We start from the raw sequence: 14,536 nt of genomic DNA on the forward strand, positions 1-14,536 counted from the left end.
TAAAAGTACTCTATAGCCTTGTGTTTACATGGGCTTCACTCATTAAAAGTACTCTATAGCCTTGTGTTTACATGGGCTTCACTCATCCTAAGGCAGAGCCCTTTGGGTACGTTGCTTGCTTTTCTAGCTGAGAATTCATTCTCACGTACAGCAGATGTGGGAAAACAAAAAGCACCAGTAATATGGAACCAAGAGAGGAGATGATCCCAGTCAAAACTGGKATCCATCTCCCTGTTACTTAATCCTTTAAACCATGTGATCACGCTGCAGTTGCTCTATTTTTAATCTTCATTAACATGACCTTTAAACCAGTCTAAAAACTTCTGTCTGGCAGTGGGCAGTGAAACCCACAGGCTGTGTTCTCTACCAGCAGTGCTTGGTGTACCCAGCTGYTTACAAACAACACCCACACCCCGATGGGGACACAGACCCCGCATTCTTGAGAGACCTCACAACTCTCCCAGCACACAAACTACAAGTCTCTCTAAGGAGATTGTGACCTTACTGAGGATGCAGGAGCACGGAAAGCACTGTGAGGAATAAATGTCTCAGTGTTGTAGCACTGTGCAAGTCCTGGTGCAACAGAAAAGGAAAAATGAGGCAGAAGCCTCTGCATTTTTCAGATTCAGGTATCCTTGTAGCACTTCAAACTCCAGATGAATCTTCACAAACACCAAATGATTTATATGCCTGCCCTCCTTTGCCTTCCCACAACCCAARAGCATATCTACACCACAGTGCAGGGCCTTGCTACCCACACAGATCTCCTAAGAAGGACCCAAACAAATCCTTTATAGCACAGCTCAGCTCACTGATGCAGAATAGCCACAGCAATGTCCCGCTGCCAGGCCCTGACAGGGAGCTGCAAGGGAACATTCACACCTTCAAGGAGCTGAGGAAAACTTTTAGCACATGACAAAGCCTGAAGCCATGGGCAGTGCACAGAATGATGGAATCGTAGAATGGTTTGGGTTCAAGGGACCTTAATGATCACCTAGCCTTCCARTATCTAAAGGRAACCTASGAGAAAGATGGAGAGGGAATGTAGTGACACGACAAGGGGGAATGGCTTCARTCTGAGAGTAGGTCAAGATCAGATTTTAGGAAAAAATKCTGTCCTGTGAGGGTGGTGAGGCCCTGGCCCAGGTTGCCCAGGGAGGCGGTGGCTGCCCCGTGWGGCAGTGCTCAAGGGCAGGCTGGAGGGAGCTCTGCCCACCCTGTTCTAGCGGGCGGTGTCCCTGCCCAGGGCGGGGGGTGGCAGCTCCCCGTGTCCCATCCCTGACCTGTCTCTGTGTCTCCGCAGGGTACGCGGGGTCCCGCTGCGAGAAGGACATCGGCGAGTGCCTCAGCAGCCCCTGCCTGTCCGGCGGCGAGTGCCTGGAGCGCTCCTGGGCCGCACACTACGGGCTCGTCCCGGGGCTGCCGCAGCCCTTCCGCTACGACCGGGCCGAGGGCTACATCTGCCGCTGCCCGCCGGGCTTCGCCGGTAAGGGTCGCTCCGGTGCGGGGCGGGGACAGGGACAGGGACGGGGATGGGGACAGGGACGGGGACAGGGACGGGGCAGTGCGGGTCCCGCCGGGCCCGGCCTAGCCCGACCCGCATAACGCACGGTCCCGTCAGCGGCCCTCGGGCGGCATCGCTCTACCGCCCGCGGCAAAATAACTCCACTGGTGTGCGCAGCTCTGCTCTTCCAGGGGAAAAAACGTCGAATTTACAGAGAAACATTGTCGAATTTACAGCTACCCATAATCCTGAAAGAGATGCGTTCAGACCTGCCTTTTACCACAACCTGCACTATTTAGCACAGCCGCAAACCACTCGAGTTTGGATTGTGCGCTTTCTGAGGTGACCGTATTGTTCTGTCAACCCCACCCCCTTGTTCCTTCTGAAGGGGAAAAAAAAACAATCAATAGCTAGATTAATTTAACCAGCCTTCAGTTTCTCATTCCATTCATCTCCSGAGCAGCTTATAAACTTTGCTGTGCCATGTCAGTTGCATGACTGCTGTCTCCARCATAACAAGTATGAAAGTTTATGGAGACCACAGCTTTCACCCTGAATTCTCTGCTTATTTTTTTCTTCAAACTGACATTGAGACTCGTTTTTGTTCCAGGCCTTCCCCTTGACTGTCCTTCCCTATCCTGTCACTAAGTGTTGCTGTTGTTCTTTTGTTCTGCMTTAGCACAAGATGAGTTTCTGCTCAGGTTTTCGGTGTCCCAGGCTGTCCCCAGCACCCTCACCTCTTCACATGCCGCTTCTTTCTCTTCCTCTTCTTTCAGTCCAGATCACCAGTTAATTTTTCTCCTGGCTTCTCCTAATTTGAAAATTTCTAAGCTCTGTGAGGCAAACTGGAAGCTGTTGCCTTGATTAACTATCAGCCTTTCTCCTCTCCTTTCCTCATCAACTGCCTTCACCTGGCTTGTTTGCCTGATTTGGGTCAGCATTCTGTCGATTTTGTTTATATGCAGGACTTACTCCCCAGGCAGTAGAGACTAACTGGTCTGAAAAAAGTGTCAGAAAAGAATGTATTTCAGTYTATCAATGTATTTAAATCTATCAATCTTTCTCCCACCATTCACAATGCAGGACCCTCCAAAGCATGGGAGAAACTATTGGAGACTCTGAAATTTCTACTGACTCCATATGTAAATGAAATTACGTTTTAAAAAACCCTAAGTAGGTTTAGTTATATACATACCTTCTGGATGCTACCTATATAACTTGCATGAGAAAAAAAGCCAACCCAGAATAGTTATTCTTGTTAAACAGTTTGCTCACACCGTGGCAGGAAGTCCATAATCTTTAACAGGGCACTCTGGTAGCAGTAGCACTGCACATTTCTCTCTGGCCTTTCTCCTTCCCCCAGGTAAGCTGAATATAAAAAGTGCTCAAAATGAGCTTCAGCCTCCTTGTATGTCAGAAGGCTTGGCACAAAAAGCCTATAGGCAGGACTGGAAATCTTTACCTCTGACCTGGATAAGTAATTTCCCCAATTACAGCCAAATAATAAACAAAGCACTAGTTGTAATGAAAATTAAAGAAGATTTAAGATTACAGTTGATAGCAGTGATATGATTCAACAAAACATCATAATCATCCTTCACTGAGGGGGGCAATATGCAGAAATAAAAATCCACATACCCTGYGTTGTGAAGACCTGATCCAAAAGCCATTGAAATCAATGGGAACATGTAATTAAACTGAGGATGAGTGCYAATATGCAACAACCATAAACCAGCACCTTTGAACTTAGTGGATAAGATTGCAAACAAATTAATGTAATTGAACTGAAAAACTGACAATATCCACCTTTTGGACTACAGTTTAAAYATAAGGGCAGGAGATAATGGAGCCTAAACATGTTCCTGTGTCAGGAGAAAATATTTCCCTCACAAACTGGGAGAAAGGAATAAATATTACCTGTCAGTATCTTGCTACAGATAGTGGTTGCTCAGGTGACTTGAAAAATAGTCCTACTGAAGGTCTTGAAAGAATCAAATCTGCAAACAAAATTATTTAGACAATTTGATTCTTAAAAATAAATATTAAAATCCCAGTCTGGAGACCTTATCCYAGCCAGAAACTCTTTTAGGACAGTAGGTATATGCCTTATCCAGATCTAAGATTGAACATTTCTGCACAGSTTCTACAAAGGGTTAAACTTCCCCAGCTCCCTTCTAAATCAAAGTGTTTGTGGATACTCAGATTTCAGGAGGTCTCAGTACTTCTGCAGTAGCAAGCCCTAGCTTTTTTTATATTACCTTGGCATGCTGGCCCCCTAGCACAACAGTACTTTTAATAAATTGGGCTTTCATTTAAAGGTCTTGTGATTTGTTGCTGCGAGCTAAAGGCAAGAGTTACCCTAGAACTGTGTCCTTTCATACTGTGGATATATTGTATTGCTYGAGCCCTGCGTTTGTTAAAAAGGCTGTTATTTGAAAGGTTAAACTTTTCACTTYGCTCATGAAAACGTGTGAGAAAGGAGAAAGGCAGAGCTATGGGTTTGGTAGTGACTCATTTCACCAGGTTGTAATAAACTTAACACCATGTCAAAATTAAAGAGCTCCTGAAACTTGCAAGGTCCACCAAGCGACACATTCCAGAGTGGAGCAGAGCCCAGGGAGCGGGGAGTGTGCCAGGCAGGCAGGTCCTGCTCCCTGTGCCTAAAAAGCTGTGCTGCCCACAGTCACCAGGCAGGTGGGATGGGCCTCGGAGCAGGGATGAAGCCCATCCATTWCCCTTCAGCACAAGGAGGGTAAGAGGAGCAGAGCCCACTAATCTCCAAGTGCTGGCTGCTGAAGGCTCAGCCACTGCTGGTGTCTTGTTATCTGCTGTGTGCCAGCTGTGCCACCAGTGCTGCTGCTCACTTTGGCATCAGCAATCCCTAAATGGTTTCTGGCCTTTTCSTTTGCCTTGTTTTCTGTTTTTCGCTTTTAAATTTCCTTGGCCCTTTTCCCAGCCTGTTGGACTACTGCAAGAGAAAATGATACGATCAGACTGGTGTCGTATGCATATTGAATTCCTGGCATATGCATGGGGGAAAGAAACTGTCTCCAGAGCCAGAAGATGAGGCAGATAAATGGCCAGTGCGGGAGAGTGCTGAACACTCCGCTAAGTAAAGAAAACCTCAAGCCACAATCAACTGGGAACGTCATGGGACCAGGTCTTGGAAAGTGAATTATTTGGGCTCTTTCTGAGCTTAAGCCAGAAACACAGAGCACACAGAGCTTCCATCTCCCTGCAGGTCTGTAGGTGCTGCTGTCAGCACAGACCCAGAGAAGGCAGAACAGACAGACAGGCATCCTTGTCTCCCCTGGCTGTGACAGTGTGGCACAGACATAAATATTATTTATGAGCAATGGGTAAGACCATGGGCACACTACCACTATATTGGGAAACCATCCTTACATATATAAAGCAATGTGACTTACAAAAATTAAATCAARCAGATGAATAGCAAAGATCTCATCTCCAAACTCCAAATTTTTYATTTTTCTTTATTTCTTTRTCTGTCCTTCARCTGTTCACACCAYGGTAGTCARTCATTCCTCCATTACACCAGGTTAATTCACTTTATTTCATGGCCTGTCATCACAGCTTAGAAGGTTATTTTCTCTTGGTTCTGAGACTTTAGAATAAGACAAAGCTGTTCAAGGAAAGAATGAGGATAACAAAAGGAGAAAATACAGAGAGAAAAAGCAATTTTCAAGTTAAGAAGCTTTCAAGAGMACCACTAATTTTTTCAGTGGGACTCAGGCTTTTCCCACAGGCAAGACAGGCACTGAAATTCAAAATTTACAGGTCTGGAGGTACTGTTGGCTAATTATTATTCCCATACAAGCAAAKTTTCAAGAAAGAAAATGTTGTTACTCTGCAATATCCATCAAAATTAGCTGGTTTAAAGAGAAATTCCAAATACATTTGTGTGCTGGAAAAGAAGAATTAGGTCTTGAGATCTCTCTCKCCGGACTTCTTACCACTCTAGAACCTCGGAGAGGCTGTAATTGGCATGCAAAAACAGTTCTTTACATCCCAAACTCTGTTCACAGTGCAGGATCCCTTTTCTGCTCCTGGACTGCTGTGAAACGTTCCCTTACAAAACCAGCTCTGCGGTGTCGGGCAGCTGAGCAGCACAATGTGAAAAATTGTGGCTGTTTTCTGAGCATGGCAGAGAAGTCCCTGCTTTCTCAGAGAGATTTCTGCAGCGCTGCCCTGCCTCTGTCCCAGCCCCTGTGATCAAAAGCACAGGGGAAGGAGAAGGAGAAGCTCTGCCATCTCCAGCAGCCCCAGCATAGCATTGTGGCYAGYCTGGCMTGGCTGGACCAACAYAGGATGCCCTCAGGCCTGGCAGGCATGCACTGTCTGTAAAAACCCTGCACCAAACAGACAATTAGCACTTTAAAGCACTTTTCACATCCCTGCTAAAGCCTCTGATCTTGGAAGAGCATTTGGACAAGGTTTTAATGATTCTACCCACTAATACTACTTAACATTTCTTCAGTCAGTAGCATTCCGGCAAGGAGATGTTCACGTGTCATCAGAATTGATTCCTTTTCAATCGGCCCCCTCCTCTACTTCTGTCACAGAGTTCTTCTTTCTTCCCTTTTTTCTTAATTTTTGGAGATGGTCAGAGTATTCTCTTAGAAAGACAAAATGGATCCTTTATCCCTCATCTGTGGTCTGTTCCAGGGKGTAGCAAATACTTTGAGGCCCAAGAATGCAGCGAGCTCCCTGSTTTCTTGCTTCTCTCTTTATTCACCATCAATATCCACTGCTTTCTTTGCAATAAGCACTAATGATTTGTCACATTCTTATCTCCCAGACCAAGCACACTGTTAGGGTACTGTGATTACCCTTTCTGGATAGTTCCCCAGCAGGAAAGCTGAGGTTGAGTTCACAATTCACACATTCTGTATGGTGATGGCCATACAAGGGCAGCAATAYCTCAGAACCTTGTGGGCAGCACTGAAATTGGGTTGTAGCTGGAAGAATTTATGGATCTGCCATTCCTTTATCAGTTACCATTACACAACTAGTGGGACATTTCAATTTCATTTCTACTGCGGGTCGTGTTCCTCTTGAACAATTTTCAAAAATACCATTTAGTGAAAGAAAGTGTAATTTTTACATTCTTCCACCATATAAATCAGCACAGCAACTRAGACTGACTTGTTTTTTTCATGACAGCTCTTTCCTTAACAGCCCATAGCTTGAGACACTTTATGAAAGGCTAACAGCTTTTTTTTTTTTCCAAAATTAATCTTCTTATGACTTAACTTGCCCCCTGCATGGCAGCAGACTGAGAGAGAGATTGCTTGAAGGCACTGACTCTACTTGTAATGGTTACCTAGTGTTTACCACTGCTTGAGGAATCCTGATTCAGTGGAAAATATTTTCTCTTTCTTCTTCAGAAAAGAATGGCATATGTCTCTAAGTGTTATTAACACCACCTGAAAACAATTCTGCATTTACAGTATTCTGCAGCTTGGGTCTCACCTCACTAAAATATGAACATTTGTGCAGGTATTATCTCCACTTCAGAAAAGTAGAATAAGGTCCAATGTAATCATAAGGAATGATGTTACTTCAGTGAACAGTGGAGTCTCACAGCCCATGGAGGATGTGTTTGTACATCATTATCAGATCTGGTTACCATATTTAAAGTGCTCCGAGACTGAAATAGTTTGAGATCCTGAAAACAAAATTTGCACCTAGCATGGGCACCGACTACTCAGAGGATTCCCTTTTAATGACATAAAAYTCAGCTTAATTGAAAATTTCAGCTTGTCCCTATTATTCCTATTGCACAAGGGAAGTTTACAACAGAAAAGCATTTTTACTGRTAATGATAATCTGTGTTAAAAGTTTGCAAAACCTGAACCATGATCATTAGGAAATGAGCTCTCCTGATGACTGTTTACAGAATTAGCTCCCAAACCTGGTTTGCAGCACTGGGACTGATATTTAGGGCCCTGATTACACTTACATATCTTTTTTTAATGAGAAATATGTATTACATGAGTGATCTCTCTCCTTGTTGCAAGTTCCAACTGGAAATGCAAAGAAATTACAGCCAGCACTTCTGCATTATTCAGCACCAAAAGAACGCACAAATGTCAGATGTTTTAGGGTTTTTTTTTGAGCAAGAAATACATGAAAATAACATATTAGGAAGGTTCTACCAATATTATTTTCAGAACATGTATAGAGTTTTATGCTTTAAAATTTGACAGCTGACCCATCATTACTGTGATCTATTTTCTCTGGCTGCACTGATATGTTAAGTTGTATAATGCAGTCCAATGTGATTGACAGAGCCTGGAAGCAGTGGATATTTTGAATCTGGCACATCTCTCCATGTTAAACAGTGTGGCACATAAACACATTTTAGCATGAAAAGCATTTTCCTTGAAGGGAAGGAGAAGGGGATGAATGGTTTTTAATCCATAAGCTCCCAGATCTTGCAGCACACAGACAGATAATATCCTTAAATTTAATGAATTAATGCATCTAGTACCTGGCAGAAAATACTTGAAAAAAAAAAAAAAAAAGGTAGTTGGATATTTTTTGGCATCATAAATAATGCTTTTTAAGCACCTATTATTTTCCTGACATTCGTTCTTGGTGGCTCACTCCATCATATGACTGACCAGTTGTTAAATCCAGTCTATCCAGTAAAAATTTTCCTCCTAGGGYCTTCTTCAAGCACTGCCTAGTTACCCTTTTTGATTTCTTTCTTAAATCTGTGGATAAACCTTTTCTTGGCCTTTTTAATTGGCATACCTCATATATTTATAATCTCTCCACAATCCACTTTAGCCACCTCTTGACTGAGCTKATGAACCTGCTCAGTTCTGTCTTTCCCTGTTGAAGAATTTCTCTGGCATTTTCATTTCTTGCTTGTCTTTCCCCAGCCCAGGAATATATTACACATCTGATGGCACAGACTGCCACTACTGGAAGCAGAGTTTARAGTGTGGTCTAAGTGATAACCATGCACAAACCTGGGTGAAATCAAAGGTGTTGCACAAACTGACTGCAGAACTTCACTCATCTTTGGGACTGGATTGTCCATCTCAGCACTTACTTTACAGGATATTCTTTTTAGCACTGCTTTGTGTAAGCCTACCTTGTTCTGGTTGAATTACAGCTAAATGGCGAAGTCAAGCAGATGCACAACTTTTKCYCAAATAGAAAAGAATTTCTTTAATSTAAACATCATACAGCTTTCACTGCTGTGGAGAAARTGCTTGACAGGTAGACAGCAAAGAGAAGACCTCTTCCAGCAATGGAAGTAATATATTTTACTTTCTCAATACATTCTAATTTACAGAATATTTGAGGTCAAATGTCAAGGGATAAACAAAATTACCTGATTTAATAGTTCAGTGTTTTGTTCAACAGATGATTTCAAAACCAGCCTTAATCATGTCACCATTGTGAACCCCATTAAAATCCTGTTTATTGGAAAGACAGTAAATTATACAACCAAACATTTAAGAGGCATTACTTCTCTTTACCTCCATAASAGAGGAACTCATGAGTGACATTGGAGAAGCTGCAGTCAGAAACAGCCCATGAGCTGGCAGTTCTGAACCGTCTGTGTGTATGTATAAATGTGTGTTCACATATGTGCTAATACACACAGAAATATACAGATATGTAAACACACACAGAACAGCTAATTCAGAGTACTTTGTTGCTCTGTTTTTATAGAACATGGTCCCCAATTTCCATCTTTGCTGTTTTAAAGGGTGCAGCTTTCTGGCTGGATTGTTTTGTGGTAGAATGAAGGATTTGTCTTCATTCATTTCTGCAAAATTTGCATCATGCTGGCTAATCAGCAGAGTTTCTGTCCATCTTCACTTCTAAACAAWTATTTTAAATGCATGGCTTCTGGCAGTGGGAAATGGTACCAAGAGAGCTCTGGGAACCAATCTCCTCGTACCCCTTCTGTACCTGTGAGCCAGCAGAGGGAGCATGAAATGCTGTCCATGTCCAGCATCTGTGAGACATTAACAAATCCTGGCTAGAGCTGGCGTGTCAGCGCTGTCACTGGAGCCTGATCTGGGAGATGCTCTTTCTCAAAGGCTCTGTGATCAGCACTGCTTGCCAGTCCAGATTCGTGGTGTCAGTTTTTAGCTTTTGCACTGCACAGATTGATTAGCAGGATCCTCCCGGTGAAGCTCAGGCATGTTGGTCTGCAGCCAGCCGTGCAGAGTCCACCCAGGGCTGTAAAAGCCATGGGTAAAACAAGCACCAGGGTTTTAAGCACAAAAGAATGATTTGATGAGCCAGACAGGGGCTATTCCTAGTTAAAATTTCTTAGCACCTTGGAGGCTTGGCTTTCAAACAAGAAGAATAACAAATTAAGAATTTTACTAATTGTGCCAGTGGTCCAGCTGACAGAGCTATTGGGCTGAAAGGAGACACCTGCAAAGAATTTTGCACCCTCTCTTGACAAAAAATAAGTGTTTGAGCCAAGAATTGTGCAAAATGTTCATATATTCCTCTTTGTACTTAAAATATCAGCAAAGGACTATTGCAGACCCTTACATAAGGTTCCCATAATGCCAGTGGCAGAAATGACATCAGTTTTTAAAGTATAAAAAGCACCTCATCTAGGCTCAGAAACGTCAGTAGTAATTACAAACTTTGTTTTCAAGTATAATCAATTCTTTATTTATGGTGTGAAACGTTTCTTACCCTTTTGAACTTTCCCTATTCTAAGCCAAGCAATATTGTTGGCATGTTKCTTTAAAAATAATTGCTTCTGGACTGAGAAATTGAATGTCAAGTTCCAAGTTGATGTAAATTAAATGGGTCGCATTAATAGTCTGGCCCGTGGTAGGAGTGAGTGTTTGGATTCTGGGTTTGACTTCAGGACATGACCTCTGGATCACACAGGTCAGCACAGATGGGAAATGTTGAGGAGGTAGCCCAGGTTGACGTGGGGAAGAAAGTGTCTAGAACTGATGGATCACAAACTGTCTGATCCATTAAACAGAAGCAATGTCAGGCTCCTCAGAGAATAAAGCTTGGTTGTCACAGGTCATTATGCTCTTCAAAAAAAGGCTTGGAAGGGAAATCACGATGATGGAAATCCTCAGGGCTGTCATGTACACATAATCTTCTAAACCTTCCTGGATTAATGCTGCCAAGCCTATGGAYGGGGGGAGTGGAGTAAAGAACCCAAATATTCTTAACTTCTACTGTACAATTATGTGCCAGATTTCCCACCTGTGGCTGTTATAAAGGATTATTTAACAACATGCAGCATTTTAAATTGAAAGCAGGGCATCCATACAGCTGAGACTTGCGGGATCGTGTCTTGAGAAGAATTCCATCCTGGAGAGGAGCCCCACCCACGAGGTCAGGCAATATACAACCCTTCAAAAGGAAAGCCTGTACTGCTGGATGGGCTCATTTGTCCCCAGGGGCAGGACTTGGACAACTCCTTTGCAGAATTTCATGAGGTTCCTGAAGATTCCCTATTTCCCCAGGTTGTTGAGGTCCCTCTGAATAGCAGTGGAAGCTCTCTGGTGCATAAAGAACTCTTTCTAATTTTGAATATACATCAGCATATATATATATATATATATATATATATACAGTTCCCATTTTAATTGTTACTAAGTAAGAAAATCGCTTTGATACATTTCTTGGATTGGACTCAGGAGTTTTACATTTGCTGGCAATTAATTATCACTGATGAGTCCCAGGTCTAAGGTCTTCTCAAGGACATAAAGAGTTTGGATTTTGAGTAATAAAAATAAGCTGATAAAGTGAGCACTGAAACTAATTTTATGTGATATACTACATAAAAGCTCTTACAATAATTGTTCCCTGTAGCATCTAGCTCTTAATTATRCAGTGCTTGCTGATAGGAGGAACAAGTGATAAAGCCCAATATTTTTATGTCTGTTCAATGGCACTGTTTGAAATAAACTCACAGGTGAACTYCAGTAAGGCACAACCTGCTTCTGTTTAGGTGCCTGGACTGATTTTTTCAGGTACAAGGATCATTTCAAAGAAGTTAAGCTGGCCTTTTTCTGATGACCTGGGTGCTGATCCCTTAAAAAAAATTTGAAATCACTTAGAAAAGGACTTCTACTTTTGTGTAAGGAGAACCAGTCTTTCCGCAGCTGACAATGAACTTTGTACKTTCAATAAACACTCTTGGGGAGAAGAAAAAAAACTGGTATAGACAGCTAATTTATGCTGATAATTAACTGCTAGAAGTAGATTTGGTGGATCTGATTCAGATTGCTCTCCCACTGCTGTAATTCTTCGAGCCTGGCTGTGCTAACAACATGACACTAATACAGAGGATTATAATGATCAATACAATTATGGCTGTAGTCTCTGTCCTGTGGGCACTATTTTTTTCTTAGCAAAGAGGGTTCAGAATCTGTATTAGACCTGTTTGTGAGGCCTTAACATCATGATAAATCACTATCTATGGTTCCAAATAAAGAAAACTATTTCAATACTGTGCTGGAAAAGCCTGCACAGCGACAGAAATKAACTGTAACACATAAAAGCATAGAAAAACTAGATTTAATCTGGCAAAATCTCATATCTATATTCCCCATAAGGCAGCTAGAATTCCATGGCAAACACACACAATCTTAGCTGAGGCCCATGCTGTCCCACTGCCTTTGGGATTGTTATGGCACTGAAATGGAGCTGGTTTGGGTCTCAATCTTCCCAGCTTCAGGAGGAGTTAACCATGGATGAGCAAAGCCATCACTCAGATGAGTTTTCACTGCAAAAAAGGACTAGCCCTGCAGGGAACGAGAGAAATGGACACTGCAGAAGGGAGAGGAGGTGCAATCTTCTGCCATTCCCACTGACACCGAGCTGGGCTGAAAGATCACAGCCCAAAGTCTTCTGCATCTACATCTCCTCTAAAGCAAGTCACAGCTTGCGCAGGAAAGAAAACACGCATATAAAAAAAAAATAATTAAAAAAAATAAGATTAGTCAGCATAAAAAACTTGGTTTTTTTTTATATTTAAAGTTATAGTAAATTACATAAATACATATATTCTAGGAATACAGAACTGTAATTATACACAGCACAGATAYAGATCATACCCATGCTTTTTGTACAGTTGTGCCATGCACAGCTCACAATACACACAGCATAAATGTTATGTGCATTCACACATTCATATTTTCTGTTTTTCCATTCTCACATCTCCATTATCAATTAAACTCTACAGGCCCTATTAAAACTATGATTTTCTGGCCTTCTGGCTTTTTCAGTCCGTTTCAATAAGGGCTGACAATGAAGTTATGTAAACACAGTCACTTTTGCATGTTGTGGAGGTTCACATSAGTTGGAACAAAATGAGAAAATCCTGCAAATGACTGAAATTTTCCAAAGCACCATTTCCAGGGCAGAAGCCATTTCACACTAGACAGCACAGGGGCTGTGCTTGCCTAACTCAGTTAAAACAAATAGGAAACAGCCAAYGAGAGACAAGGTAGAAAATCCCTTTTAGGGGAGACAGGACACTGCATACATTTCTCAATGGATGTGTTCATCAACAGCAAGCACTCTTTTAAGGCCCTTAAGTGTTTGTAGGACGGAAAATTAATTTGTTTTCTAATTCCAAAGTGAATCATATGCTCCAAACAGATTTTCAAGTCAATGAAACATGACCTTGTATGATCTAATTAAACAACTCAAAGGTATTGGTTGTTTTAAGATCCCTCTGGATATACTTCAGTTCAAATGCACACACATCATCTGTATGTACAAGCTCATAAATCTACAAAACATGCAAATCAGATCATTAATGCTTTGAATTTGACAGTCTTGCCACAGTTTTCTAAAAGGTAAAACATGAAAAATTAGTGCATTACACATTCTCTTTTTATAATATAAAGAGCACACCAAAAAAAAAAAAAAAATAAAAAAGAACGCATACTGGAAAGCAGAACACCAAATATCTTTCTTTGGCTTCTAAATATCTGGTCCAGGTGTGAAATAACAAATTCTCTGAAACATACTATTATAATTTCTTCTCTGGATGATGCCCTGACCCTTTGAGTGGAGCATTGGACCAGATGATGACCTTCGAATGTCCTTCCCAATCTACATTTTTCTATGATTCTGTCCTAATTCTCTGTGTTTTTTGAATTGTCTTCTCTGTTCCAGTGCACGTGATCGTTTAATTACAAAAAAAAATCTATGACTGGTTTTTTCCAGAAATTTTTTCCCAGTCTTTTGTCCTTGGTACTGTTCCCACGGTCTCCTTTCCCCACTCTCAATTTTAGCTCAGATCTCTGTGCAGTCCTTATTTATAACCTGCAGTCTTAGAATTCCTCACATGTTCTATATAGATTAATTAAAGTTATTCCTCTAACTACCCATAAATGCCCATGGGTCTGACAAGAATTCTGTCTCAAATGCCAGCACAAGTATCTTTGGAGACACTGCTGATTTCTGTATTTTTTATTTCCTTTTCCTCATTTACACTTTTCACTACTTTTTCATCTGTTTGGTCTCCAAAATCCTACCTGCTCTATTTTGTCTATCACCTTTCTCCACTTTAACCTGTCACACCCTGTAGCTGTGCTCTCCCTTTTCTCATCTCCCCTTCCTATCTCATTCCAGCAGYACTGCCATGGGTACACCATGTCTGTGCAGCCATAAACCGCACTCCAGAAGGATGCTGTCTGGAAAAACTGGGCTGCCACCATTTGATTTTCTTCCTTGCCACCATCAGTCAAATGCAGCAGCAGCTGCCTCTCTCCCCTGCATATAAAGCTGCCTCTAGAAGCAGGGAAATAAAAGGAAAACCAGTGCCACGCAGGGACRTATTTCTTCCCCGCGTTGCTCTTTACTCCAGATTCAGACCCTAATCCCACAATTGGATCCACATGGGCGGCTGTGTGAATTGAAATAGGGGATGGAGGTGTGGGCTACAAGCAGCAGTTCTGTGCTGGCCCTGCAGGACGTGGCCCTGGCCCTTGTCACGCTGTGTCCCCTGAACCCCGGCTGTGCCGCGCGCGTGGCCGGAGC

At 42.3% G+C, this 14,536-nt stretch overlaps 1 protein-coding gene across 1 annotated transcript in view; it reads left to right on the top strand.

Annotated features, from left to right (window-relative positions):
- CRB1 (crumbs cell polarity complex component 1) overlaps positions 1-14,536 on the top strand; it is an 88,734-nt gene that overhangs the window by 35,100 nt on the left and 39,098 nt on the right. The window contains exon 5 of the mRNA XM_057364234.1: positions 1,304-1,486. Coding sequence (XP_057220217.1) covers positions 1,304-1,486 — 183 coding nt within the window. The remainder of the gene's footprint in view (positions 1-1,303; positions 1,487-14,536) is intronic.

This window comes from Malurus melanocephalus, unplaced genomic scaffold, assembly GCF_030028575.1.
Source record: "Malurus melanocephalus ecotype Western Australia unplaced genomic scaffold, MMel_1.1 scaffold_37, whole genome shotgun sequence".
Taxonomy (NCBI): domain Eukaryota; kingdom Metazoa; phylum Chordata; class Aves; order Passeriformes; family Maluridae; genus Malurus; species Malurus melanocephalus.